At 47.7% G+C, this 26,261-nt stretch overlaps 1 protein-coding gene and 1 long non-coding RNA gene across 10 annotated transcripts in view; one reads left to right on the forward strand and one right to left on the reverse strand.

Moving 5' to 3' along the window:
* Positions 1-4,650: 4,650 nt before the first annotated feature.
* Positions 4,651-26,261, reverse strand: part of LOC128347461 (zinc finger protein OZF-like) — a 45,384-nt gene continuing 23,773 nt past the window's right edge. For 5 of the 9 annotated variants that reach the window (XM_053302174.1, XM_053302171.1, XM_053302173.1 and 2 more), the window contains one exon: positions 4,651-6,614. In XM_053302174.1, coding sequence (XP_053158149.1) covers positions 4,855-6,614 — 1,760 coding nt within the window. In that variant the 3' untranslated portion in view covers positions 4,651-4,854. The other 4 variants (XM_053302176.1, XM_053302179.1, XM_053302177.1 and 1 more) reach the window with 4 other exon arrangements.
* On the forward strand, positions 14,611-18,440 carry LOC128347605 (uncharacterized). The gene is made up of 2 exons (XR_008317604.1): positions 14,611-17,338; positions 17,452-18,440. It is a non-coding gene; the product is annotated as an uncharacterized LOC128347605 (long non-coding RNA).

Consider the following 26,261-nt stretch of genomic DNA (forward strand, 5'->3'; position numbering starts at 1 on the left):
AGCCACAGGGACTTGTATTATTTTTCCTTACAAATGCACTGTGTTCAAGTTGGTTTGTGAGTTATCAAGACGTGTCCCTGTCCCCCTCAGAGAGACCCTCTGACATGCGTCCCTTATTCAGGGAACTTAATGTTGGCAACTCTGACACTATTACAATCCCCACTATAAGTGCAACCATCTAGGGCGCCCTTCACTTCCTCTGTCCTTCCCTGCCATCCCTCCCCCTCTTTTCATCTCCCTTCTTTACTTGGCAGTCTCTGGGGGCAGAGGACAGAGGATAGGATCTTATTATTATTATTATTACATTTATATCCCGCTCTTCCTCCAAGGAGCCCAGAGTGGTGTACTACATACTTAAGTTTCTCTTTCACAACAACCCTGTGAAGTAGGCTAGGCTGAGAGAGAAGTGACTGGCCCAGAGTCACCCAGCTAGTCTCATGGCTGAATGGGGATTTGAACTTGGGTCTCCCCGGTCCTAGACCAGCACTCTAACCACTACACCACGCTGGCTCTCTTCCCTTCCAGGCTGCCAGGGAGCCCTGCATCAAGCCCAAAGCGGGCGTTCCCTTCCTGCTGCTGCTCCTGTATATAAATTGCAATTCCAGCTGGAAGGGCAAGCAGGTACCAAAATCCACTGGAGGATTCCCTCAGGAGATGGGCACTCTAGGCCTCTCTGTGTTCACTGAAGCTAAACATACCCCAGCAAACACATGATCCTCTGAACCCTTAACCCTAGCTAAGCCTAGCCATTCTCACCAACAGCCCAGGGGCATAGCTAGAGGAGAGGGTTCTCCCTATCTTGGAGATCCAATTGCCATAGAGGAACCAGGCCCCATCCCCTAAGGGGAATATCTTACAGTGCTCAGATATGTAGTTCCGCCGGGTGTTCGGTCGCTAGGGATGGGCCCGGACTGGTCCAGAGGCCATTGAAAAAGCCTTCGGACCTATCTGGACCTGGGTGGTTTGGTTCGGGGTGGGGGGTAGCTTTAAGAGCGGCGGGAGGGTTTACTTACCCCTCCCGCCGCTTTCCCGCTCTGGCGCCGCAATCTTAAAGAGTAATTGGGGCGGCAGGATACCTCCCTGCTGCCCCTTCCCCGATGTTGCTGAAAAATCTCCCAGGAGTGGTTTGCGCGCGCGCACGTCACAGAGACATCGTGTGCGCGCTTCACATCACTGTGATGTGCGCGCACGCAAAGCACTCCTGGGAGGTTTTTTGGCAACATCGGTGAAGGGGCGGCAGGGAGGTATCCTGCCGCCCCAATTACTCTTAAGATTACGGCGCCAGAGTGGGAAAGCGGCGGGAGGGGTAAGTAAACCCTCCCGCCACTCTTAAAGCTACCCCCCACCCCAGTGCCGAACCGCAGTTGGCGGTTCCGTGCACATCCCTATCAGTCGCTGACATAGCTGGTCATAGTGCTCATGTAACCCATGGTGATTATGTCATGTGGAATGAGTATTGTATGGGGTTGTGGTTTATGAGGCCATGTAAGATATATTTTTTATGAAATTGTGTTGTTGTGTATATTATTGCTTGTATGCTGCCCTGAGTCCTATGGGAGTAGGGCAACATATAACTCTAAATAAATAAATAAATAAATAGTCCCATTCAAATGCAAACTAGAGCAGTCCCTTAGCAAACAGGACCATTCAAGCTTGCTACAACCACAATGATATAGGAAGATGCTGAAAGCCATCATCTCATACTGTGTGGGAGATTGCAATGGTAAGTGCCTCCTGTATTCTACCAGAGAAAACCACAAGGCTCTGTGGTTGCCAGGAGTTGACACCGACTCAAGGACATTTCTTTGCCTTTACAGCCGCAAGACCAACTCTCCTCCTATAGCCCAGCTCAAGAAGAGCAGGTTTCTTGAGGGCCAGTCACTGCTCCTACCAGTTACGAAGCTCATGAAATTCAAGGAAGAGCTTGTGGTTGTGAATTCCAAAAATTCTTACATGATTTCCACTTTGTCCCACAAGCAACTGGTTTGTTTGATAAAAGCTTGCCAGTAGGGTGTAGTATTTAGAGTGTTGGGCTAGGACTGGGGAACCCAGAGGTTTTGGGGTTTTTTACATTTTATATCCTGCTCTTCCTCCAAGGAGTCCAGAGTGGTGTACTACATACTTAAGTTTCTCCTCACAACAACTCTGTGAAGTAGGTTAGGCTGAGAGAGAAGGGACTGGCCCAGAATCACCCAGCAAGTATCATGACTCTGGGCCAGTCCCTTCTCTCTCAGCCTAACCTACTTCACAGGGTTGTTGTGAGGAGAAACTTAAGTATGTAGTACACTGCTCTGGGCTCCTTGGAGGAAGAGCAGGATATAAAATGTAAATAATAATATAATAATGATAGATGCTCTTCCCAGAGCAGCCCCATCCCGAGGGGAATCTTACATTGCTCACACATGTAGTCTCCCGTTCAAATGCAAACCAGCTTAGCAAAGGGGACAATGCATGCTTGCTACCACAAGACCAGCAATCCTTCCTCCTAATAACACCAATAGCTGTGCATCATCCTGATGTTATTATTCCAATAATGGATAAAGAGGGGCCATTTCTGAAATTTCTGGAAGTTTAAGCTAGTGGAAAATGTTGCTTCATCTCTATAGGGGTCACTTGTGATTGAAAGCCTGCTGAATTTTACAAATCAACGCCTCAAAGGTTTTGCAGAGTGGATAGATGGAATCAGCATCTACTTGGGTTTGGAAATGTTGTTTGTCCACTGCAGGCCATCCCAAAGGATTTCTTCATCCTGTCATCTGCTCTGGGGGGCAAAGTGTGTGTTGGGGTGAACAGAAGCAACAGAAAATGCTTCCCCGCACCCAGAGGCACAAGTGTACCTCACGGGCTTGCGACGATCTCAACTACGCAGGCGCGCCTCGTAGTTGCTTCAAGATGCTGGCCAGAACGGATGGGCTCAGCATCATTCCTCCTCACATCCCACCACTGCCAGGGGAAGGGAGAAGGCTCTGCTCCCCCCCCCCCACAGCCAGCCCTCAGCCACGCTGAGTTTTAAAACAAAACAAAAAACGGAGTTTGGGTGGGATGGGCCCCCCCCAAAGGAAGTTTCAGGGGGCCCTCATGGCTGGGTGGTCCGGGCACCCAAGTTACCTTGGTGTGCTCCTGCCCCCCCCCCACTTGGTGCTCCCAGTCCAGGACCTGCAACTCTTCTCACTATTGTTTTTCTTTTTTTATAATTGGATGCAGCCTGATGCTTCGTTCCCTGCAAAATTATGCATATCTCCACTCTGTGTGCCTTCTCTGCGCACGCCCAGAGAAGGGACAGTTCAGACCCTCTTGCCTGAGCAAATTAGTCTCTTAGTCATTACACTTCACCAGGCCTGTGTTTCTGCTTGAGTCCCTGCTCTGCATGTGCCTCCTCCGTGGAAGGATGCAAGCTGTGAGCAGAAACTCCTGCAGACACACAAGGCAACAGGGGCAGCCTCCTCCAGAGGTAGATAATTCAGCTGCTGAATATCATCTCACCCCATGTAGAGATGTGACATCCCTAGCAAAGGCTGACTGAAAGAAAACAAGGCCAGGATAAATTACTCATGCAGAGGCAGACAGCCTCCTCTGGGAGCCAGTACTTCAAGTTCAAGAGCCCTTCATTCCTGTACTTCTCTTAGCATGCTAACCTAGCGTGGAAACTACTCCTCTAACCCAAGATTTCTTAACCTTGGCCGCCCAGATGTTGATGGACTACAACTCCCATCATCTCCATCCACAATGGACATGGCTGGGGATGATGGGAGTTGTAGTCCGTCAACATCTAGGGGCCCAAGGTTAAGAAACCCTGCTCTAACCCTTTGAATTAAGAAAAGAAAAACCAGTCAGCCTGTTAAAATCCATAAATCCCAGTCTAAGTTTGTGTGTTTCAGTGTTACTTTTCATAGGGATAGATCAACCTATTATTAGAACAAAATTTATTTTTGATACCACTGTGGCTACTGCATCCCTTCCAGTTCCAAGTTCCCCTACCCTAGAGAGTTTGGATAGTATATACTTACAATGTTTCCCAATGCCTTCAATGTGCTTCTTGTAAAAAGACCAATCCATTCCTCTCACTTCTTTTTTAAAAGCACAGCTCTTTAGCCTACTTTCAGTAGGCTTATGAGATCACGCAGCATTGATATTATGTGTGGGGGGGTGTGGGCAAGGTGTCCCTCACTATCAACTTTGTAATGCCTGGGCCAATATGAACCAAACTGGGTACAGCTGTAGGAACACCTCAATGGCGTTTGTAATGATGCCATCCAACCTAATTCAAGATGGCAGATACATGAACGTTTGAGGCACAAGTGGGCTAACTTATGAACTGCCTAACTGATCTGGACCAGATTTAGCCCAGTTGTAGGGATAGAGAAATGAAAGTAGGCAGATTAGTTCTTACTAGAACTTGTTTTAAAATTAGATTGGTAGCCTTTTTCTATAACTTTTATTTAGTGCTATGATACTTGATGCTTCATCAAACCTCACATGAACTAAAGTAGTCACTGGAGATTGTATACACACCCCCACACCCATACCCATACACATACCCATTCTTTCCAGGACACCAGGATCAGTTTCCTTAAACTTAAACATTACAGAAAATAATAGAAAACATGGATTTTCTGCACATATCCTAAGATAGCTTACAATGTCCACATATTAAAAGGTTTGGAACCATTTTCTTTATTTATTTATGTAAACTGCTTTGAACACTTTTGTTCAAAAAGTGGTATATAAATATTTATGGTAATTTGAGGCCGGCTGGGTGTTACGTTCTCTTACATGAGTAACCTTGTGTGACAGATCCCATTCATTCAGTGGGTTTTGAGCAGAACTTTCCCCAGGTTATCAACATCCATTTCATCAGTCCCACCCTACATAGTTTATTTGGTAACTGATAGATTGGGAATTACGATTAACATTGTTGTCATCTGTTTTCATATTTATAGCATCCGCATGATTGGCTTTATGATGTTCGACAAAGTTGGGCCTTGTATAGAAACTTTCCCCACAGTACACACATTTATACGGTTTCTCTCCTGTATGGGTCTTCTGGTGGGCAATAAGATTTGAACTCAGGTTGAACCTTTTCCCACATTCTGAGCATCGATACGGTTTCTCTCCTGTGTGGGTTCTCTGATGTCTAATCAAGCCTGAACTACAAGTGAAGCTCTTGCCACAGTCCAAACATTCATAGGGCTTCTCCCCTGTGTGGGTTCTCTGGTGTACATTGAGCTGAGAACTCACACTGAAGAATTTGCCACAGTCTGGGCACTGGTACGGTTTTTCTCCTGTATGAGTCCTCTGATGGGCAATCAGGTTGGAACTCAAAATGAAGCTCTTCCCACAGTCTGCACAGTTGTATGGTTTCTCCCCTGTGTGTATCCTTTGATGTCTAATAAGGCTTGAACTGCAAGTGAACATCTTTCCACAATCTGAACAGTCATATGGCTTTTCTCCGCCGTGTATTCTCTTGTGGGCATTGAGGCTGGACCTCAAGTAAACACTTTTGGGACAGTCTGTACATTTATAAGGTTTCTTGCCTGTGTGAATTCTCTTGTGTGCACTAAGACTGGACCTCACGCTGAAGCTTTTCCCACAGTCTGAGCACTCATACGGCTTCTCTCCCGTGTGGGTTCTCTGATGCACACTAAGCTGGGAACTCACACTGAAAGTTTTGCCACAGTCTGCACATTGATAGGGTTTCTCTCCCGTGTGGGTCCTCTGGTGTCTAATGAGGCTTGAGCTGCAGCTGAAGCTTTTACCACAGTCTGAGCATTCATACGGTTTGTCCTCTGTGTGGATCCTCTGGTGCCTAATAAGGCTTGAGCTGCAATTGAAACTTCTCCCGCAGTCTGAGCACTGATAGGGTTTCTCTCCCGTATGAATTCTTTCATGTGCAATTAGATTGGAGCTCTGGCTGAAGCTTTTCCCACACACTGAGCATGTGTAGGGTTTTTCCCCTTTGTGGGTTCTCACATGAGCAATGAGGGCAGACTTCTGGCTGAAGCTCTTCCCGCAGTCTGAACACTGGTACGGCTTCTCTCCAGTGTGGATTCTCTCATGGGCGACCAGACTCGATTTCAAACTGAAGCTCCGCCCGCACTCTGAACACTCGTAGGGCTTCTCTTCCGTGTGGATCCTCTCATGGGCAATCAGGCTCGAGGTCTGGCTGAAGCTTCTCCCGCAGACGGAGCATTCATATGGTTTCTCCTCTGTGTGAATCCTCTCATGGGCCACAAGGGTTGATTTCTTACCAAAGCTCTTCCCACACCTCAGACATTTGTGGGGTTTCTCTCCTGTGTGGATCCTCTCGTGGGCGATCAGGTTTGAGCTATTGCTGAAGCTCTTTCCACACTCCCTGCATGTCAGTTGCCGCTTGCATTTGTTTATGTTGAAGTTTTTATCACCTGCCATGCGGAGCACCGGCTTGCTTATACCTTTTTGGGGAAGAAATCTCTCTTGCTGTTCTGTTCTTTCCAGATTTTCCAAAGAGTCTCCTGGCTCAGGTGCTTGGAAAGCTTCATTTTCTGCTTTCTCCGGTTTCCCAGGTCCTTCCAATTGTCTGGAACTTTCCATGCTGGGAGTCACATCCTCCTCCTCCGTCACCAAGCCTTGACTTGCTGAAACAAACAAACAATAAAATTAAGAGTGAGATTTATATACATGGTGAAAAGAAGTCACAGAATCATAGAATTCTAGAGTGAGAAGGGACCTTGGGGAGTCTTCTAGTCCAACTCCCTGCTCAGTGCAGGATTCTGCTATAGCATCCCAGACAGATGGCCTCTCAGTCTCCTCTTGAAAAGCTCCAGTGAAGGAAAGCCCACGACCACAGGACGCAAACTGTTCTACTGTCAAACACAGTCAGGAAATGGTCTAGCCTAGCATAATGTCTAGCCTTCCTTGTTTCCTTGTAATGGGAGTTGTAGTTGGTCCTAGTCCTGCCCTCAGGAGCAACAAGGAAGATGCCCACTCCTACTCCTATGCAACAGCCCTTCAGATGACTCTCTTATCTCCCCACAAATCTTAATCGGAAGTTTAGTATTTTGTGGATATGATATAAAAGTATATATTATGCCATTAACAAAAAGCCTTTCAGTTTAACATGGTGTGTTAAAGACTTTCCATAGGGACATAAGAACAGCTCTGCTGGATCAGGCCCAAGGCCTATTTATTCCAGCATCCTATTTCACACAGTGGCCCACCAGATGCCTCAGAGAAGCCCACAAGCAAGAGGGTTGTGCATGCCCTCTCTCTTGCTGTTGCTCCCCTGCAACGGGTATTCAGAGGCACCGTGCCTCTGAGGCTGGAGGTGGCCTATAGCCACCTCCAGTGACTAGGAGCCACTGATAGACCTGTCTCCCATCCCATGAATTTGTCTAAGCCCCTTTTAAAGCCATCCAAGCTAGTGGCCATCATTACATCCCATGGCAAAAAATTCCATAGATTAATGATGCGCTGTGTGAAAAAGTACTTCCTCTTGTCTGTCCTAAATTTCCTGACCTTCCATTTCATGGGATGACCCCTGGTGCTAATGATGTGAGAGAGGAAGAAAATTTCAATCATGTCTCCCTTTAGTCATCTCTTTTCCAAACTAAAAAGCCCCAGGTGTTGTAGCCTTGCCTCATAAGGAAGGTGCTCCAGGCCCCTGATCACCTTGGTTGCCCTCTTCTGTAGCTTTCCCAGTTCCACAATATCCTCCTTAAGATACGGTGACCCAAACTGTACGCAGTTCTCCAAATGTGGCCTCACCATAGATTGTACAAGGGCATGATAATATTAGCATTTTAATTTTCAATCCCCTTCCTAATGATCCCTAGCACGGAATTAGCCTTTCTTACCATTGCCGTGCACTGAGTCGACACTTTCAATGAGTTGTCCACCACGACCCCAAGATCTCATTCCTGGTCAGTCACTGACAACTCAGATCCCATCAGCGTATATGTGAAGTTGGGTTTTTCTGCCCCAAAATGCATCACTCTACACTTGCTTACATTGAACCGTATTTGCCATTTTGTCACTCACTCACCCAGTTTTGAGAGATCTTTTTGGAGCTCCTCACAATCTGTGGGAACATAGGAAGCTGCCACACACTGAGTCAGATCCTTGATCCATCTAGCTCAGTATTGTCTAAACAGATTGGCAGCAGCTTCTCCAAGGTTACAGGCAGGAGTCTCTCCCAGCCCTATCTTATTTATTTATTTTTAATTTTATTTAAAATATTTCTATACTGCCCAAAACTTGTGTCTCTGGGCAGTTGGAGATGCCAAGTTGGAGATGCCAGGACATCTCTTGGAGATGCCAGGGAGGGAACTTGGAACCTTGTGCATGCAAGTATGCAGATGTTCTTCCCACAGTGGCCCCATCCCAAAGGGGGAATATCTTACAGTGCTGGCACTTGTAGTCTCCCATTCAAATGCAAACCAGGGAAGACCTTGCTTTGCAAGGGGGACAATTCATGCTTGCTACCACAAGATCAGTTCTCCCAGATCTCTTAAGACACTGTAAGTATGTATGACAATGTATCTTTTACTATGTGCGGGCAAGAGAAGTTGGAGCCAAGAAATCAGACAGTCCAACATGTTGAGTCTGTTTACTGCAGAGATGCCCAACTTTGGCCTTTGAGCTGTCGTTGGACAATAACCCCTGATGGGAGTTGTCCAACAACAACTGGAGGGTCCAAATTGGACAGCCCAGACTTAGAGAAAGGGGACCCTGCAAACTAACGACAGACAAAGGCAACTTGGGGACACCACTGGAACTAGCTTGGAGGTGGCAGCCAGCAGGAGATGAAGCAATCTCTCGTTCACCTTTGCATCTCGGCAACACATCCCCAAGGACGGACCTTTTCTCTGGGGGAGCGTCAGATCTCCTTTCTAGCTCCTCCGAACCTAGTTCAGATTTTAGAATCACAGCCCCTTCCATACTAGAGAAAGGAAATGAAGAGGAGGAGGAGGAGGAGGAGGAGGAGGAGGAGGAGGAAACTTGGCTACCAGGCGATTCACCTGGAATCCCTTTCCATCCCAGGCAGGCAGCCCTTTCATGAGGTCAGGTGAGGCAGCTGCCTCAGGCAGTAGGTTACTGAGGTGCCAGCAGCACAAATATGCCTCTTGCCATCACCATCAAAGCAGCACTTTGGGACCAAGCTGACCCTTGCAAACTTCCTCTCCTCACTTGCTGCAAAGCTTCTCAGAAGCACAAGGAGAGAAGAGGAGGCTGAAGGCAATCTTCCTTCCTCTCTGTCCACATTGTGCTTTCAAAGTCAGGGTTGGCTCTGAAGGGGGGCCGCCCCCCACCAGGGCACAGGGCAAGGCAGCATTTAGTGCTTCACCTCAGGTACTGTCTCACACACGTACTGCAATACCCTGGGCTGCCCCCTCTCCTAGGCTTCAGAGATACCATCATCACCTCCCCTCTGTTCCACTTCCACTAGTGACTGCTGCTGATTAACTCTCTACTCTCCAGAGTTCCCACAAGGGTCTCAGCCCTTAGCTCTCATTTCCCACACACAGCTGAAACCAGAGATTCCCATGGCTTTTGCTACCACTGGCGTGCTGCCAAATTATTATTATTATTATTTACATTTATATCCCGCTCTTCCTCCAAGGAGCCCAGAGCGGTGTACTACATATTTGAGTTTCTCTTTCACAACAACCCTGTGAAGTAGGTTAGGCTGAGAGAGAAGTGACTGGCCCAGAGCCACCCAGCTAGTATCATGGCTGAATGGGGATTTGAACTCTGGTCTCCCTGGTCCTAGTCCAGCACTCTAACCACTATACCACACTGGCTCCTGCTACACCGCACTGGCTCCTGAGTGCCTCCCAGATTTCACTCCCATTCTCTCTCCTTGGGGACGGGGCCATTGCTCAGCGATAGGGCACTTGCCATGCATGCAAACAGCCCCAGGTTCAGTCCCAGGCATCTGCAAGTAAGAAAGAAAGACCCCTACTTGGCACTCTGGTGACAGGAACATGGGAAGCTGCCTTCTACTGAGTCATACCATTGGTCCATCTAGCTCAGTATTGTGTCTACACAGACTGGCAGCTGCTTCTCCAAGGTTGCAGGCAGGCATCTCTCTCAGCCCTATTTGGAGAGGCCAGGGAGGGGACTTGGAACCTTCTGCTCTTCCCAGAGGGGCTCCATCCCCTATGGGGGGAATATCTTACAGTGCTCAGACATCAGGTCTCCCATTCAAATGCAACCAGGGCAGACCCTGCTTAGCAAAGAGAACTATTCATGCTTGCTACCACAAGACCAGCTCTCATCTTCTGCCAAACCATGCAGACAATACTGATCTAAATGGACCAATCATCTGACTCAGTGGAAGGCAGCTTCATATGTTTATAACCTGACTGTACCAGAAGGTCATCTGGTGAAACTCTTCTGTGGGTTGCCCGGCCTGCTGTGATCAGCTAAGTCAGGGGTTCCCAAAGGTGGGTACTAGGGGTACCTTAGAGATATCTGAAGGGCTTCTAATACTCCTTTAATACCAATCTGAAATCAGGCATTCCCAAGAGGGGTCCTAGTACACCCAGGGGTATTTGAAAGCCTGCCAAAGGGTACTCAGAGCCCTCCGCATGCAGCAGCTGTACTATCTGTTCCCCATCTGAGGATCGATGGCTTGAAGCCGATGTGTCCACTGCAGAAGGGGAAGGAGGTGGGTAAAGACCCTCCTCCCTTGCTCCTGATTGGCTGGTTACATGCTGAAGCTCAGCATACCCCGTCCTCATTCTAACTGACAGGCTTCATACAGTTAATACCAATAACTCCTACTGAAATGAATGGAACAAGCTTACTTGTCCCATTAATTTCAATAAGACTGCTCAAGAGTAACTTAGTGTGGATGTGAAACAATGACCGGAGTAGCCTGTCTCATAAATGTGATATTTAAATGTGTATGTATGTATATATGTATATATATAAATGTGTATGTGTATATGTATACACACACACTTACTAAAAATCTTTGTGGAATATCTTAGCTGAAAGCTTGCAACAGAAGGATTACACTTGTTTTAAAAAGGCTGGGAGCCCTGAACTGTCCGAAGAGCACTTTTTCTATTGTGGCACTTCATCTCCCTAAGTCTGCATGCCTGGCTGGCACCTTCTTTCATGTGCTTTGTGGTGCCCTCAGGAACATATTTTCAGGAGGCACAGAGGGGAGGGAAGATCCACAAAATTCACCCTCTAATATGTCGCTTGCAAAGCATCAATCAGGATGTCAACTGCCATCATAATTTTCTTTGCCACTGTGTTAGTTCTATGTTTAAGTCAGGCCTGCTCAACATTGGCCCCCCAGCTGTTTTTGGACTACAACTTCCATAATCTCCAGCCACAGTGGCCAATAGCCAGGGATTATGGGAGTTGTAGGCCAACATCTGCAGGAGGGTTGAAGTTGAACAGCTCTGGTTTATGTTGACTGTAATCCTCACATTATTATTATTATTTTTTTAGCAAGGTGGGATATCAATGAACCAAAGTAACAAAAAGAAATGAACCTGCTTTCTAGGCCTCTGACACTCTGAAAGGAACAGGAAAAATTGTTAACAGGATTATGGAAGGCTGGGGAGGAAGTTATTTATCTGGTATATCCAGGTACTCATTTACAGGGGGGAAATTTCATTTCTCAAGCTGGGGTATTTCTAGGGCTGTGTATATTCTGTGGCTGCATCATGAAAGCATAATTGATCTAGAAGGACTTAAGTCAGCATTCTGACAATCTACATTTTCATTTTCAGGCAATTACCCCTGCTAACATGGCACAGATGCCCCTTTTAAAGTGGTTGATCTCATATTTAGGGGAAGAGCAACTGGCCCTATTCAACACAACATAGCATTTCTCCCAATGGCGGAGTGTGTGTGTGTGTGTGTGTGTGTGTGTGCTGCCATCACCCCCATCAGGAAAAAAAAAACATTTGTAGCGCTAAGCTTCTAATAGCTGGTGAAATCTTGAAAGCTCCACAAGAAATACATGTTCAAAATGACCTGGAAGGGATTAATAATGTCAAAGAGGGCTCCTTGAGGGCCTTTTGGACCAAAAAGTAGGCTATCCATTTTAATAATACAGAAGTTCATCAGACACCTGCTTATTGCTGCATGGCAGTGCTGAGGAAATCTACACCAGTTCAATTTCTCCCTGTCAAAAACTTGTTAAAAGGATAGCGCTTCATTCAAGGAGGAGAGCAGCAACCGCTTATTGCACTTCAAAGCATTCCATTAATTAAATAATAATAATAATTTTATAGCACTTTCCAGTGTGCAACATTCCTCCCAATAATTATGTTATTAATAATTCCAACAACCTGTTGAGTAAAGTGATGATTATGCTGATTATGCACAAACTAGTAACCGAGAGAGAGAGAAAGAGAGAGAGAGATTGCTGCAAACTACCTATAAATGAATCTGGATTGGGAGTAATGGATCTTTGGGGTGTGCACTTCTAGAGCACTTCTAGACAATGTCTAAGAGCACACACCTTTCTGCCACAAACACAATCACTTTAACTGATTCATTTGTGCTCCATCCATTCCTCGTCTACTCTGGATGTTTGGAGTCACTTGGAGAACGTGTGTGAGACAGAAAGAAAGAGATCATAGCTATACAAAGAAGGAAGAAACGTTGGACAGATGTGCAAAAGAAAGGAAATGTAGAGACAGACAGGTGTGCAACTGAAGGAAGATTAAACAGTCATGCAAAGAAAGAAGATCAGATAAACAGGCAAACCCTATTCACACGTTACATTCAGCACATATACAGTCTGTATACAGAGTATACACATACAGATCTGAACACACATACAGTACAGTCATTCACACATTATGTTCAACACACATACAACAATCCACTTTCTATCTGTACCCTGCATTTAAAGGGGCCTGTATCCTGGTTCACTTTTAAGATAAAATCAAGGATAGTCATTTACACAAAAACATACATATGTGTTCAAGTACCTAAATGCACATACAACATAATGCCTGAATAGGGCTCCAGATTACATAGGAAGCAATCTAGACTTTTGGCATCTATGTCTATAAGCTGTCTATGTAGACCAGGGGTGCACAACTCAAATGTCCCAGTGGGCCAGAAACAACCATGACTATGTATGGTGGAGGGAGTCAATTTTCAGTGCATTGACTACTGCAGTAAAATTAATTATAAAGATAAATATTAAAGCAATTACTAGTTAGTTGTGTCCTTCCCTCCCCCGCCCCATGGGACAACAATTTTAACCAAGGATAGTGGACAGAAAATAAGCCCTGTCCTTGCTCATTCAGTGAGCACCTGACTGTTCCAGCCCCACACAAATGCCAAATTTTGGGGTTCCTGCTGTTGTTGGTAACCGGGGCCATCAAAAATGACCCTGTGCCTGTGGGCTAGATTTGGCCCCTGGGCCTGATGCTGTGCAGGGCTGATGTAGACCATGGAGTAGCCCACCCATCTAGCTCAGCATTGTCTCTACAGTGACCGAAACTCTTCAAAGTTTCAGACAGGAGTCTCTCTCAGCCCTATCTGGAGATGCCAAGGACTAAATCTGGGACCTTTTATTTGAAGGCATATACACTGTACTATTGAGCTATGGTCCCAAAAAGAGATGCAAAAGAAGGAAGCAACGATCTGATTGACAGACAGATAGGTAAAAGAATGAAGAGTTGATAGGCAGACAGACAGATATATAAGGAAGATAGGAGTGTTGGTCTTGTGGTAGCAAGCACGAGTTGTCTCTGAGCTAAGCAGGGCCTGCCCTGGTTGCGTTTGAATGGGAGACCACAGGTGAGCACTGTAAGATATTCCCCTCAGAGGATGGAGCCACTCTGGGAAGAGCAGAAGATTACAAGTTCCCTTTCTGGTGTCTCCAAGATAGTGCTGAGAGATATTCCTGCCTGCAACCTTGGAGAAGCTGCTGCCCGTCTGTGTAGACAATACTGAGCTAAATAGATCAATGGTCTGACTCAGTATATGGCAGCTTCCTATGTTCCTATGAAGATACAGAGTTAACCTGGGAACTTTTTCTTGCAAAGCACGTATTCTGCAACTCAACTACAGTCCCCAGGAGATATGCAAAGGAAGGAAGGAAGGTTTGACAGGCAGGCAGATATGCAATGGGAGGGAGATTAGACAGAAGACAGACAAGCAGATAGTATGCAAAGAAGAAAGATGGCTGTGCAAAGAAAGAATAAAAATGGGACAGGCAGCGAGACAGATATGCAATGGAAGGAAGATCAGACAAGCAGATATGCAAAGAAGGGAGATGGCTCTGCAAAGAAATATTAGACAGACCTTGGAGCCGAGAAGGATCAGAAGCCGCAGCTTGCAAATGTCTGTGTGCAGAAGCGGGGAGGGCTCTTTCCCCAGCTCCAGCTGCCCAGTGTATCTCTGGGGTGGAGTAAGGGGGCAAGGAAAAGCCCCCTTCTTCCTCCGCAGAAAGAGAAGCTCTGATACGGCCACAGCAACGGGGGCGAGTCGTCCGGAGACAGCGGTACGGTGCTCTGGTGGCTGGGGCCCGGGACACCCGGAGTCTTTCCCCCGGCGCCGCAAAGGTTCGGCGGCAGCCCCGGATGGAAACATCGCCACCTGGCTAGAAGCACGACCCCTTCCTGCTCCCCTCCCAGCCCAGCCAGACAAGACGAGCCCAGAACAGCCCGCCGCGGCCTAGGCCTGCACTGCCCCCTGCCGGCCGCAGCTGCTCAGGACTAGGCTCATCCCAAAAGCAAAGGAAGGGCGAGAGGCTGCCGGCTTTTGGGTGATCAAAAGGCCTGGCGGCGCCCAAAGTCTCTGCGCATGGGCAGAGTGTCTTTCTCCAAAGGAACGGCCACTGCCGCTGGGAAAAGCACTTGTGGGAGGAAATGCCTCTGAATTTGCGCATAGTGCCTTCCTTGCAGCTTGAACCCTTGATTAGTTTTTCCCCCTTCTTGGGGTGGGGTGGGGGAAGAGATCTCCAAGCAAAATACCTCCGTTTGAGAGACCCAGCCATGTGCAGAGTGCCTTTCTTAAATAGGAAGCGGCCATGTCCTGAGGCAGGCCACTGGTCTTTCTAGCTCATTGTTGTCTGCTCTGACTGGTGGCAGCTTTCCAGGGCTTCAGGGCCTAGGGATGTGCATGACCCTGTTCAGAGGCCCCCTTTTACGGGCCTCCAAATAGGTTTGGAGGGTGGTTTATAAAGATCTTTTTTTTAAATAACCTGCTCAGCCTATGGAGAAGAGAGCTGGTCTTGTGGTAGCAAGCATGACTTGTCCCCATAGCTAAGCAGGGTCTGCCCTGGTTGCCTCTGAATGTGAGACTTGATGTGTGAGCACTGCAAGATATTCCCCTCAGGGGATGAAGAAGAGCAGAAGGTTTCAAGTTCCCTCCCTGGCAGCATCTCCAAGATAGGGCTGAGAGAGATTCCTGCCTGCAACCTTGGAGAAGCCGCTGCCAGTCTGTGAAGACAATACTGAGCTAGATAGACCAAAGGTCTGACTCAGTATATGGCAGTTTCCTATGTTCCTATGCCATTTCTTTTGTGGGTTGGGTGGTAGGTAGCACCCATCATACCCTACCACAGAACCCACTTTGGTGCCCCTAAGAGCTACACATGGGGAGCAATAGGTTGTTTGTTCCCCATTGTTCTCTATGGCCAAATCACCTGAATAGTTTTTGAGGATTTTGCCATTCGTTCCGTGCACATCTCCAATTTCTAAAGCATTGTATCAGCTTGTACATTGTCTCCTTTTATTTTCTTTTGAAAAATGCAATGTGTGTGTGGGGAGGGGGTGCTGCAAAGTTGATGGCAGCTCAGGAGAAGGGGTGATTAACCCTTTCCCTGCAAGCCATTTTGGCAATCATATCATTCCCACAGCTTGTTTCTTCAACTTGCAGGGATAAAATAAGAAAAATGCCATGGTTGAGAAAGCAAGTCAGGGGTGATTTTGCTGACTTGTATCAGCAGGGGAAGATAAGAGGTGCACCCCGAAGGGTGAGGAGAGGAAAATGAACAGCATGCTTCAGTGGGGTGAGAGGCGGTGACAACAGGTGCCAGAGAGGTGTGTGGGGTGGTACTCCTGGAGGTAGGGCCTGCCATCCCTCCTCCCACCCACTGACCGCCTCACCCTGCCTCATGGAAGGGCTGCTGTCTTTCCCTGTCCCAACATCTGTACTATGTGGGCATTAATATTTGCACATACCTTACAATGCTATGTTAAAGGCTACTGAGATAATGTGTGTGAAGTGCTTTGAAATTTTGAGTCAGCTAATATAGGCTCTTAACATTACTACTGAATGAAAAGTGTTTAAGAACGGCCCTGCTGGATCAGGCCCAAGGCCTATCTAGTCCAGCATCCCATTTCACACAGTGGCCTACCAGATGCTTCTGAGAAGCCACAGGAAAGAGCCAAAGGCATGCCTTCTCTCTTGCTGTTGCTCCCCTGCAACTGATCTTCAGAGGCATCCTGCTTCTGAAGCTGGAGACGGCCTATAGGCATCATATTAATATCCTTTGATAGACCAGTCCTCCATGAATTTGTCTAAGCCCCTTTTAAAGCCATCGAAGCTAGTGGTCATCACCAAATCCCGTGCCAGAGAATTCCACAGATTATGTGATGTGTGAAAAAATACTTCCTTTTATTGGCCCTAAATTTCCTGGCAATCAGTTTCATGGGATGACCCCTGGTTCTAGCTTGTGTGAGAGAGGGAGAAAAATTTCTCTCTGTCCACTCTCTCCACTCCATGCATAATTTTATAAACCTCTACATCTCCCTGTAGTCCCCTTTTTTCCAAACTAAAAAGCTCTAGGTGTTGTAGAGTCATAAGGAAGGTGCTCTAAGCCCGTGATCATCTTGGTTGTCCTCTTCTGGTGACCAAGGTGACCAAACTACGCAGTATGCCAAATGTAACCACACCATAGATTTTTTAAAGGGCATTATAATATTAGTATTTGTACGTTCAGTCCCCTTCCTAATGATTCCTAGCATGGAATTTGCCTCTTTCACAGCTGTCGTGCATGGAATCAACACTTTCAATGAGCTGTCTACCATGACTCCAAGACCTCTCTCCTGGTCAGTCACTGAAAGCTCAGACCACATCAGGGTGTATGTGGTTTGTTTAAGAAAGCTCTTCTGTGTTTTTTAAAACAATGTTTTTATTAAGGATTTGTTATTTTAAAATTTAACCAACACAGAAATCAGTGTTGAAATGCAATGCCTCATGAAAATACAGACTCTATAACAGCCACCATCATAAATAAAATGAACTTCTGTTTTCTCTAGAGAAAATAATATCCAAAGGAAAAATAAATCAAGAAAAATGCAAAAATTTAGAACAATCATGAAAACCCTACATCTTTTTCAATCGAAAATTGGCAAGGAATAAAAAAGTAAGTATTTTGGTTCCCCCATTCCACTGGGGCCATTTATGTTTTATAAATGGCTTTCTTAAGTTAAAAACATAAGTAAGCAAATACAACAGTAAATTTTTATATTGTTGAAGTCTAGACGTTTTCTATGTGAGATGACTCCAGAAACCCCAACTGCAAGCTTTTGACTGACATGCAGACAACAGAGCAAGGACACAGCTGGAGCACAGATCACTTCTGTAGAAAGGAAAGATCGGCGGACATCATTTCCCCTCACAGCTGGAGGCTGTTCTTAACATAGTCAGAGGCTTCCCCAGCAACAAGTACATGCGTGGGGAAGAGGAAGTGATGTTCTGTGGCCATCGGTCCTCCCTTACCCTAAAGAGTGAACCCTGTCCTGGCTGACAGGCAGTGACCTCTGGGGATCAGCCACTCAGCACAAGGTGGCTGGGACCTAGAGGGCTTGGCAGCCAGAAGTGAAGGTTTTTCTTTGTTTTCCAGAAGGAACTAGGAGGGGAATGAGAGAGGACGGGCGGAAGGCTTAGTGGGATGCAGCGATGGAACTTTTGTTGCCTCATGGTCAAAAGCTAGCCTGAAGAATTCTCTCATGGAAGGACATCTGCAGACCCTTGAGAGACAGGATTGCAGGAAGCTTGAAATCTCTCCTGGAGTTTGGAGTGAGTTTCAAGGACGAAGGAAGCCAGGGCTTTGGGGCTTCTGAAGGGTTTAGAGAGGGAGCAGTTTCTGAGTTAGCTCGTGTTAGATTTCTTTCTTTTGTGCTATGCAAATCCTTACAAATGGTTTATTGTGTTTTTATTTGTAATGCAACAAATTAAGAGGAACTGAGCTTGTACCTTTCTTTCCAACAAGGGCATTGCAAAAGTTTTTGTAAACTCTCAAGGGTTTGGGGTTTTTTGTTTGTATTTTCTTGCATTTTTGTTCTATGCAACTAGGTAACCACAATTTTTAAAGTGTACCACCTCAATATTGTCTGAGGGTGCTTTTTGAAGTATTCATACAAGTTCTGAGTGTTTTTGTTACCTGTAACTCAAAGCTGAGAGAGCCTCAGACTGAAGCAGTCTGTAGTATTTTGAATAAAGTTTTCCTCTTTTTGTTTTTTGTATTTTACCTGCCTCTGAGTGGATTTTTAACTAAAAAAGGGGTTTACTCTGGTGCAAACATGTCTCAAGTTTGATTGCTCAGAAAATAACTACCAGGTTTTCTCATCATGTGTAGACTGCATGTGGAAGGGTTTTTATACTTTTCCATTTGGTAGAGAGAATGAGAGTCTCCCTGGACAATTACCCTAATCCAGGGAGGGGTTAAGCTCTGTAATTAGGGTGTGGTGGCAGCATATTTTCTACCAGTTTAAATTTAAAGGAACAGCCTTTGTTGATCAAACATGGAGGGAATGAATAAGCATTTCTCTCCCCCACTCCCCCCGCCAACGTGGGCTTGCTTTGAGACAAAGCCTGGGCTTAAATCTGTAAGTGTGTTACATGTTTGCTGACCTTTCATGCCTCCAGAAGTGCTCTGTGCCTTCCGAAATATGTCCCAGCCATCAGGGACAAATTTCTGGAAGGCCCAGAGCACTTCTGGAAGCAGAGGAAGAACAGCCAAAATTGCCTCCCCCTCCCTGCGCATGCTCTATTGCTGGGGAAGCCTTTGGCTATGAGTGGGCAGCCTCTTACTGCAGCCTCACTCCATTGCTGTGGATGTCAGCCTACATCTTAACAACTAATCAGTGTTCTAACTTACACATAAGTAGGAATGTGCACGGACCGGTTCGGAGGCCATTCTAAAGGCCTCCAGACCGGTCCGGACACGGGGTGGTTTTGGTTCGGAAGGGTAGGGTGGGGGTTCCATTAAGGGCAGCGGGGGGGGGCTTTACTTACCCCTCCCGCGCTTTCCACACTCTGGCGCTGTATTTACTGTAAAAATCCCTCTTCGATGGCTCCTCCAATGGCTGCTCCGGTAAAAAAATTGGGCGGCAGGGTACTTCCCTGCCATCCCCTTGAAGTCCCCTGTTGCTGTCGCCCCCTTGAAGCCCCCTCCCGCCCCCTTAAATCTCACCCCGGGCCCCCGACTGATAGTTCTTCAGAAGCGGGCGGGCGGCGGGGAGATGTCCTCCTCCCGCCCCCTTCCCTGCCGGACTGCAAAAGTATTTAGGAAGCCTTCTGCGGGGAGGGAGGGGGCTGGCAGCGCCAGAGTGTGGAAAGCGCGGGAAGGGTAAGTAAAGCCCCCCCCCGCTCTTAATGGAACCCCCCCACCCCAGTGCTGGACCGCAGCTCCGCGGTTCCATGCACACCCCTACACATAAGCCATTGAAATAGGATGTATTTCTATTAAAAGCTGTCTTTTGACTAGTACAAACTGTATTATAGATATGTAACTTTTATAAAGTTATTGCATACATTATGAATACCAAAGGTCCATCTAGTCCAGCATCCTGCTTCCCACAGTGGTCCACCAGATGCTTCTGGGAAGCCCAAAAGCAGAGAGAATGAATGGACAAAACAGCCCTTTCCTGTTTCTGGCCTGGCCTCTGGCAGCTGAGATCCAGTAGTACACTGCCTCTGACCTGGACCTTCCATTTAGCTATCATCATGGCCACTAGAACTTCCAGAAAGAACCCTGTGTCAGCTTTCAGTTTTCCTAGAACTGACATAAGGGGAAAGGACATTCTGGCTTCTACCTCTAGCCAGGGGAACAAGTCTTTTTGTGGTAAGGCAGCTGGATTGCAAGCAGAAAATCCCAAGTTCAGTCCCCAGCATCTCTAAGCACAAATCTCTCCAAAGACTCCTGTCTGTAACCCTTGAGAACTGTTGCCAATCAATAGACACAATAGTGGTCTAGATCAGGGATTCTCAACGTTGGGTCCCCAGATGTTATTGGACTTCAACTCCCATAATCCCCAGCCCCAGTGGCCTTTAGTTGGGAATTATGGGAGTTGAAGTCCAATAACATCTGGGGACCCAACATTGAGAATCCCTGGTCTAGATGGACAAAAGGTCTGACTCAGTATGAAGCAGGTATGAAGCAGTTTTGTATGACAATGGGATGGAGGACAGGGTTGGGTTTCTGTTGCTGACCTCTATGTGAAATCAGCTGCTCCATCCCTAAAGGCAAGCATCCCACATCTGGCTGATGTTGCAGTTCTGTCTTGCCAAAATTCCTTTCTGATGGTCTAATGATATTTGAAACAGAACCCAGAGCTCACCCCACTCCCATTATTACATAGAGAGGTCATTCACACAATCAAAAACGGTGTTCTACCCAGGTTTGAGAGCTGTGTGCGCTCCCAATTCTTGGTTGCTGGAAGCCAGGGACATCTCATTGGGTTATCCCTCTCAGGAGCTCCAAGGCAGGACAGAATTTGATTGGATAAAAAACAAGTCCCGCCTACCCAATCCCAAGGGGGATAACTCCTCCCCAGTTCTTTCTGTCCTCGGCAGCTCCAGGCAGCTCCTTCTCGTCTCTCTTGCACCTCAGCGTTCTTTGCTCTCCTTCCTCCATTTTTTCCCCTCCAAAGCTAACTCGTGAGACACGCATGGCGGTGGCCCGCAGAAGAGCCGGGGCTGAACCCCCCAAGCAGCTAGAAGAGATCAGATTTAGGAGACACCCGGTCACCTACTCACCACCGACATCGGAGGAGATATGGGCCATCTCTCTGCAGGCACAAGAAATAAGGATGGCAGACAGCACACAGGAAACAACCGCAAGTACCACCAGTGGGGCAACCTGGGATGGGGACAGCCAACCCTTCCCATCTTCATCAAAAGAGCGGGGGGGGGGGGGGCAAAATCTACTGCTGCATCCCCGAGCACAGTTCACATAGTAGCAGCTGCCGGCTAGAGTCCAGTCTTGTCTCTACCTAAAACAATTCCCCCTGAATGGCAGGCCTGGTTTAAAAATGCCATACAGTCCTTCAGGTCAGACCACCCAAAAAATCTAAATCAAAGAAAACTAAGCGTAAATCTAGGCACAGGTCTTCCAGTCCTGAATCCTCTTCTAGCACTTCTGCTACCCCTACTCCTAAGAAAGCCAAGGCCAAGACAAAACAACAAAACATATAGTCCCGGTCATCACAATTCCCGCTGGTACAGACCCCCACTCTTCTGAGGCTTCTATGAAGGGGAACCCCAGCACCCTGACTCAGACACTGTTCCAGATAAGGAAGAGGGCGAAGTCAGGTGGGGATGGGGAGGAACCGTCATCAGTATCCCAACGCCTGTTTGTGGCGGAGGACTACCCCTCTCTTATGACAAAAATTATTAAGACAATTGGTCTCCAAACAAAGCCTATGCTAGAACAGGAGACAACTAAGGGTGATTTGGTCTTTCCTAGAGCAAAAGCAAAAGATTTATTGCCTATGCCTGAACTTTTTTCTGATGTGGTTAAAGAGGAATGGCTCCTACCAGCTCAAAATCGTAGGCCCATGGCGATAGCTAACAAATTTTACTCTTTCCAGCAGAAAGCATCGGATATGCTTAAGACGCCCAGTTTCGATGCCCCAATTGCCCAACTGGTGTCAGGTTCACTGGTGCCAAAGGACAGCAAAACATCCCTCAAAGATCTAGGGGACAGAAAAGCTGAACTCTCATTTAAAAGAGTCCATTACAACTCAGCCCTGGTGACCCGCGCCACCTCAACGGCCTCTATGGCAGCCAGGGCCTCCCTCTTATGGGTGGATGAGTTACTCAGTAATCCTCCATCTGACCCAGTACGCATGTGCCAGCAGCTATTAAAAATTCAGAAGGCCCAGGCCTTTATGGCAGACGCAACCCTGGACGCCATCTGTTTCTCTGCTAGAGTCTCCACGGCCATGGTGGTTGGCAGGCGCCATTTATGGCTCAAAAACTGGCAAGTGGATCCTTCCTCTAGGATCAACCATACCTCTGTGCCCTATGACTCCACTAAACTCTTTGGGGAATCTGCCTTACAGGACGTGCTCATAGAGTCCAAAGACAGAAAGAAGACCATGCTGACCTCTGTCCCCAAAAGGACTGACAAGTCCTCACTTCGTAGGCCATTCCAATATCGTCAACCTACTCAGTCCTTTCGAGGCTTTCACCCCTTCAGGGGCACAGACAACAGGTCACAGAGAGGCTTCTGGAATAGAACACGCCAGTCCTTCAGAGGCGCAGGGACATTCAGGTCCACCCCACCCTCTAAGCCCAGACAACAACAACAACAACGATGCAAGGCCTACCTGGCATGGGGGGGGGAGTTTGTCCATGTTTCTCCACGCCTGGGAGGCCTCAATTTCAGAAAGATGGGTTCTTGACATCATCAAACACGGATACAAAATAGAATCCATCTCTCCGTCCTACAGGTTCCTTCCGATGCCAAGGTCTTGGGCCTTCGAAAAGCACTCCAGAATGCTCCAGGCTATTCATCATCTCATGGAAATCAAGGCGGTCGAACCAGTTCCCTCAATGGAGGAGGGCAGAGGGGTCTATTCTATTCTGTTTACCGTGCCAAAGAAGGATGGCTCCACAAGAGCGGTCCTAGACTTAAAACATCTGAACAAATCAGTTCACCGGGACCGCTTCCGCATGGAAACTCTAAGATCAATAGTAGAAGCACTGCACCACCACAACCTCCTGGCATCAATCGACCTAAAGGAAGCGTACCTTCATGTTCCAATCCACCCGGACAGCAGGAGGTACTTTCCCTTCAAATACGTGGGTTGACACTTCCAGTATGCAGCCTTGCCATTCGGCCTGTCATCTGCCCCCCGCGCATTCACGAAAGTCCTTGCACCACTAATGGCACATCTACACATGCAAGGGGTCCAGGCCTTTCCATATCTTGACGACTTGCTTCTGCAATCTCACTCCATTCAAGAAGCCCAGAGGGATCTTGAGGCCACTCTCTCAGTCCTGGATCTCCATGGGTTCACAATAAATGTTGAAAAAAGCCATCTGACTCCTTCGCACCAAATTCGCCATCTTGGAGTCACCATAGACACAACAGCAGCCACTCTATCTCTACCTCCAGACCGTCGTCTTATCTCTCCAGTCCGAGGTCAGACGACTCCTAGCAGCCCCAAAGGCCCCACTCAGCAATCTAGCAAAACTCCTGGGCCTCATGGTAGCCACGATAGATGCAGTACCTTGGGCTCGCTTCCATCGCCGCGACCTATAATGGTTCCTCCTTCCACACCAGAAGGCGATCGCCAGAAAATCCAAGATCCAGCTGGCCATTCCAACTCCAATCCGGTCCTCTCTCCAATGGTGGCTGGTACCCAACAATCTCTTACACGGCAAACCCTTCTTGGATCCTCCCAGGGTCATCATCTCCACAGATGCAAGCAACTGAGGATGGGGAGCTCACCTCCAAAACCTGTCTGCTCAGGGTCTCTGGTCCTCCCAAGAAAGGGATCACAGCATCAACTGGAGGGAACTCAGAGCCATCAGGCTAGCTCTCTCAGCTTTTCAGTCATATACCCAAGCAAGCCATGTCCTGGTAAAGACAGACAACATAGCGGCCAAGGCTTACATCAAGCAGGGAGGGACCCGATCCCGGTCCATGCATCAAGAAGCAACACTTCTCCTATCCTGGGCAGAGCACCATCTAGAGTCCATATTCGCTCATCATGTGAAAGGAGAACTCAACATAGTGGTGGACTGGCTCAGTCGCACGGACATTGCACCAGGGAAGTGGAATCTACATCCCAAGACTTTCAAACAAATTACGGTTGGGCTCGCCAGTACTAGACCTCTTTGCAGCCCCATCCAACAAGAAACTGACGGACTTCATGTCAAGATTCCCATGTCCAGGCATGACTGCGACCAACGCCATGTCAGCACCCTGGCTGGAAGGGCTGCTGTATGTGTTTCCACCAACTCCGCTGCTAGCAAGAGTGCTCTACAGAATTCGACTTCTCCGGGCGGAAGTCATCCTCGTAGCCCCATTCTGGCCCAGGCGCCCTTGGTTTCCAGAACTACTACATCTAGTGATCGCACCTCCATGGGAATGCCCTCCAACTCACAACCTGCTATCACAGAGACCCATCCTACATCCCGATCCAGCCTGGTTGCGCCTTGCCGCTTGGAGACTGAGCGGCGCCTTCTCAAGCGAAAAGGCTTCTCTGGCGTGGTCCTGAACACTATGCTGGCCTCTCACCGTCCCTCAATTGAAAGAGTATACTAGTACACATGGAGGACGTTCCTGCCTTGGAGCTCTCGACACTCCATTCCACGAGGCTCCGCATCCATCTGACATGTTCTTCAATTCCTTCAGGATGTCCTGGAGAAAGGCCTATGTCCTAACACCCTAAAAAGACAGGCAGCGTCCCTGCTTCCTATGCTGTCTGGCATGGACTCCCAAATTTCTCAGGCTCACGCTGACCATCGGTTCCTAAGAGGCGCTTCTCTTCTAACGCCACCTACAGTGCATAGGTTTCCCTCCTGGGACCTACACATAGTCCTCCGAGCTCTTCAATCAAATCCCTTTGAGCCAATTCGAACCATTCCTATTTGGATCCTCACGTTTAAGTTGGCTTTCCTGGTGACCATTACCTCAGCCAGGAGAATCTCTGAGCTTCGGGCTCTGTCTGTAAATAAATCTTTCTCCATCTTCCTCGAGGACGCGGTACGCTTGATCCCAAACCCCTTCCTGCGTTCAAAGGTGGCATTGGCATTCCATCTCTCCCAGGACGTGTTCCTGCCATCCTTCTGTCCTCGGCCAACTCACCCTACCGAAAAGAAGTGGCACAAGCTAGATGTGCGCCGTTGTCTCAAAGTTTACATCAAGCACTCTGTCTCATTCCGGACCTCAGACACGATGTTCGTTTCCTTTCATCCATGCTCTATGGGGTCAGCAGTGTCATCGACTACCATTGCAAGATGGATCAAAGCCTGCATCTCGATGGCGTACGAATCCCAGCGCCTCAGACCACCAGTCTCAATTGTGGCCCATTCCACGAGGGCAGCGGCTGCATTGGCGGCCTTCTCCACTAATGCCTCGGTCGAAGAAATCTGCAGGGCGGCCACATGGGCATCTTCATCAACATTCATCAAGCATTACAAAAATCGATGAATATGCATCCGCCAGAGCCTCCTTTGGGAGACGGGTACTGCAACAGGTCCTTCCTCAATAATAGGTCAGACCGCCTCTGCCCGCATTGGTTAGCTGTGGTACGTCCCAATGAGATGCCCCTGGCTTCCAGCAACCGAGAAAGGAGCGTTGGTTTCACTTACCGTGAAGGCTTCTTCTGGTTGCTGAAGCCAGGGGCATCTCGGCCCACCCAGCTACAGCGCTCTGACCTACACTGTATCAAGGACAGGGGTTCATAGGGCCCAGGCATGGGGTCTCCTTCCTGGTTTCTCTTCCTGTTTTCCTTTTCATTCTCATTCTTCTCTATAGGGTGCAAGCCTAGTTCGCCTCTCGGCCCGAAAGAACTGGGGAGGAGTTATCCCCCTCGGGCTCGGGTAGGCGGGACTTGTTTTTTATCCAATCAAATTCTGTCGTGCCTTGGAGCTGAGTCCTGAGAGGGATAACCCAATGAGATGCCCCTGGCTTCAGCAACCAGAAGAAGCCTTCACGGTAAGTGAAACCAACGCTCCTTTTTCAATTGTGTGGAAGCAAAGTAGAAGGAAAAGCTCCACACAACAAAAATTGGGAGCACACACAGCTCCCAAACACGGATAGAACACCATTTGTGATTGTGTGAATGACTTCAGAATCATAGAATTTTAGAGATGTGAGGTACCTTAGAGGTCATCTAGTCCACTCCTACTTGAGCCACAATGCCTTGGGACTGGTCTTCAGCTTCTGCTTTTCTTTCTCCTCCCAAACCCAAGCTGATGCCAAACCCAGAGACTTCCAGGGCTACATATACTGTGTTAAAGAATTGATGTTCTGCAGCAAGCTGGTCAAGTAAAAGCTACCCAGGTTTTGCTCTTATCTTGCTTCCACACAACCAAAAATTGGGAGC

The sequence above is a fragment of the Hemicordylus capensis genome, chromosome 2 (assembly GCF_027244095.1).
Source record: "Hemicordylus capensis ecotype Gifberg chromosome 2, rHemCap1.1.pri, whole genome shotgun sequence".
In the NCBI taxonomy this organism is placed as follows: Eukaryota; Metazoa; Chordata; class Lepidosauria; order Squamata; family Cordylidae; genus Hemicordylus; species Hemicordylus capensis.